The 2036-nt window shown below is 36.3% G+C and overlaps 1 protein-coding gene across 1 annotated transcript in view; it reads right to left on the bottom strand.

The window, feature by feature from the left end:
- Positions 1-226: 226 nt before the first annotated feature.
- Positions 227-2036, bottom strand: part of LOC107566343 (uncharacterized) — a 15733-nt gene continuing 13923 nt past the window's right edge. Inside the window, exons 4-7 of the mRNA XM_016251762.1 lie at positions 1763-1980; positions 979-1281; positions 466-756; positions 227-378 (exon numbers count right to left, since the gene is read on the bottom strand). Of these exons, the coding sequence (XP_016107248.1) occupies positions 227-378; positions 466-756; positions 979-1281; positions 1763-1980 (964 nt within the window). The remainder of the gene's footprint in view (positions 379-465; positions 757-978; positions 1282-1762; positions 1981-2036) is intronic.

Genomic DNA, 2036 nt, shown 5'->3' with positions numbered 1-2036 from the left:
CAGTAGTAAAGTGAGATCTGTGTGTCTTATCTGAGAAAAATATAAACAATAATGCCTTTCAAACTGCATTTTAAAAACTCAGACACTATAAAAAAAACTGACAGAGCATGAGCTTTCTGCTTTAGATTTCAATACTTCCTGAAAAAAGATGGACATATAAAGCTATAAATTAAGTAATCTCACAAATATTTACATATGCAAAACAATTAGTGAGAAATGACATCAATCATATCCCTGGTGTGTGAATATGTGCTTGATCTTGTTCAGCTCTTCTGGATCTGATGTCATAAACCAGAAGAATGACAGTAGCCACGCCCACCAGAGCAGAGAGGACCAATCGGATCACAGCTTCAGTAGAACCACAACAGTGGACAGAGTCTGAGGAATAAAAACATCAAACTGAGATCAGCTCAGTCAATAAACATTAATATCAGCGCCGACATCAACTAATATCAGCTGCTGTACCTGAACATGTGTGACAGAGTTGACTGATGTCCAGATGTTGAGTCTGGTTGCTGATGGGATTGTTGAGCACACAGCTGTAGCTGTTTTTATCCTGATATTCCACCTCCAGAGGTAGAGAGAGACTGATGCTGAGATCAGACGCACTGATGCTGGACAATAAACTGTTTCCTTTGTACCAGGAGAGAGTCACATTCACCACATTCACCACTGAACACACCAATGAACAATATGATGATGATGATGAAGAGCAGTTTGAAGAGTTACTGCTGATGACAGGAACAGGCAGGCGAGCTGAAAATAAAAGAGAAATAAAGATAAATGAAGATATTCAAGCAGATGAGGAAGAAACATTGAGAGGAACCAAGAATGATCAAAAGAATAACATTTAAAAACGATTTAATAGAAAGTTAAATATAAAACTAAAAAAGCTGATTTGTGATTCTAAGTAATTAGATACTTCCTTAGATTTACTTTAATGCTGCAATAAATAAATGAAACCAATAATACACTCACCATAGACAGTGAGACTGAAAATCGCAGTCAGTTTTTTAGTCATTTGTTCATAATCTCCAGCATGTTTCATTGTGATGTTTGTGATGGTCAGAGATCCAGTTTGATTGTCCAGCTTCAGTCTGTCTCTGAATCTCCCATCAAGAACATCATCATATACATCAAATATGTCGGTCGGTTTATCGATTATGGCAATGAAAGTGATTTTAGTATATGAAAACCACCACAGAAACTCATCACCACTCAGTATTTCAGTAAGACGATTGTTTAGAGTGACTGAATCTCCCTCCATCACTGATATTTCATCTGGATCACCAAACACACACACACACACACAAAACAAACAGGGTTTGTCACAGATTAATACTGTTGAGCAAATGTAGGATGGTTTATGAAAGTAAATGGATATTTAAATTTGAAATTAATAATATTATGCAACAGAACAGACACGCTCACAGTCATGCTGTCGGTCCGTTTATAGATTTCAGCTATTAAAGCCTTTTGATTTTCAAACCCCCAGCGAATCACAACACTCATTTCAGTAACATCAGAGTTCAGAGTGACTGAATCTCCCTCCATCACTGATATTTCATCTGGATCACCAAACACACACACACACACACAAAACAAACAGGGTTTGTCACAGATTAATACTGTTGAGCAAATGTAGGATGGTTTATGAAAGTAAATGGATATTTAAATTTGAAATTAATAATATTATGCAACAGAACAGACTTGTGGCTTAAAACATCTTTAAACTAAAAATTTGAATTCATGTTTAACTCACAATGGACATTGAGAAAGAACATAATCCCCTTAATATAATTGCTATATAGATAATAAAATCCAAAGTTTGTGATTCTGGTGTGTGTGATGGTCAGAGATCCAGTTTGATTGTCCAGCTTCAGTCTGTCTCTGAATCTCCCATCAAGAACATCCTCATATACAGTCATGCTGTCAGCCCGTTTATTGATTTCAGCTATTAAGGTGTTTTCAATCCAAAACCTCCACTGAATCTCATCACCACTCATTATTTCAGTAAGACCAGAGTTTAGAGTGAC

This window comes from Sinocyclocheilus grahami, unplaced genomic scaffold (assembly GCF_001515645.1).
Source record: "Sinocyclocheilus grahami isolate Dianchi unplaced genomic scaffold, SAMN03320097.WGS_v1.1 scaffold1070.1, whole genome shotgun sequence".
NCBI lineage: Eukaryota > Metazoa > Chordata > Actinopteri > Cypriniformes > Cyprinidae > Sinocyclocheilus > Sinocyclocheilus grahami.
This window is presented reverse-complemented; position numbering and strand designations above follow the sequence as displayed.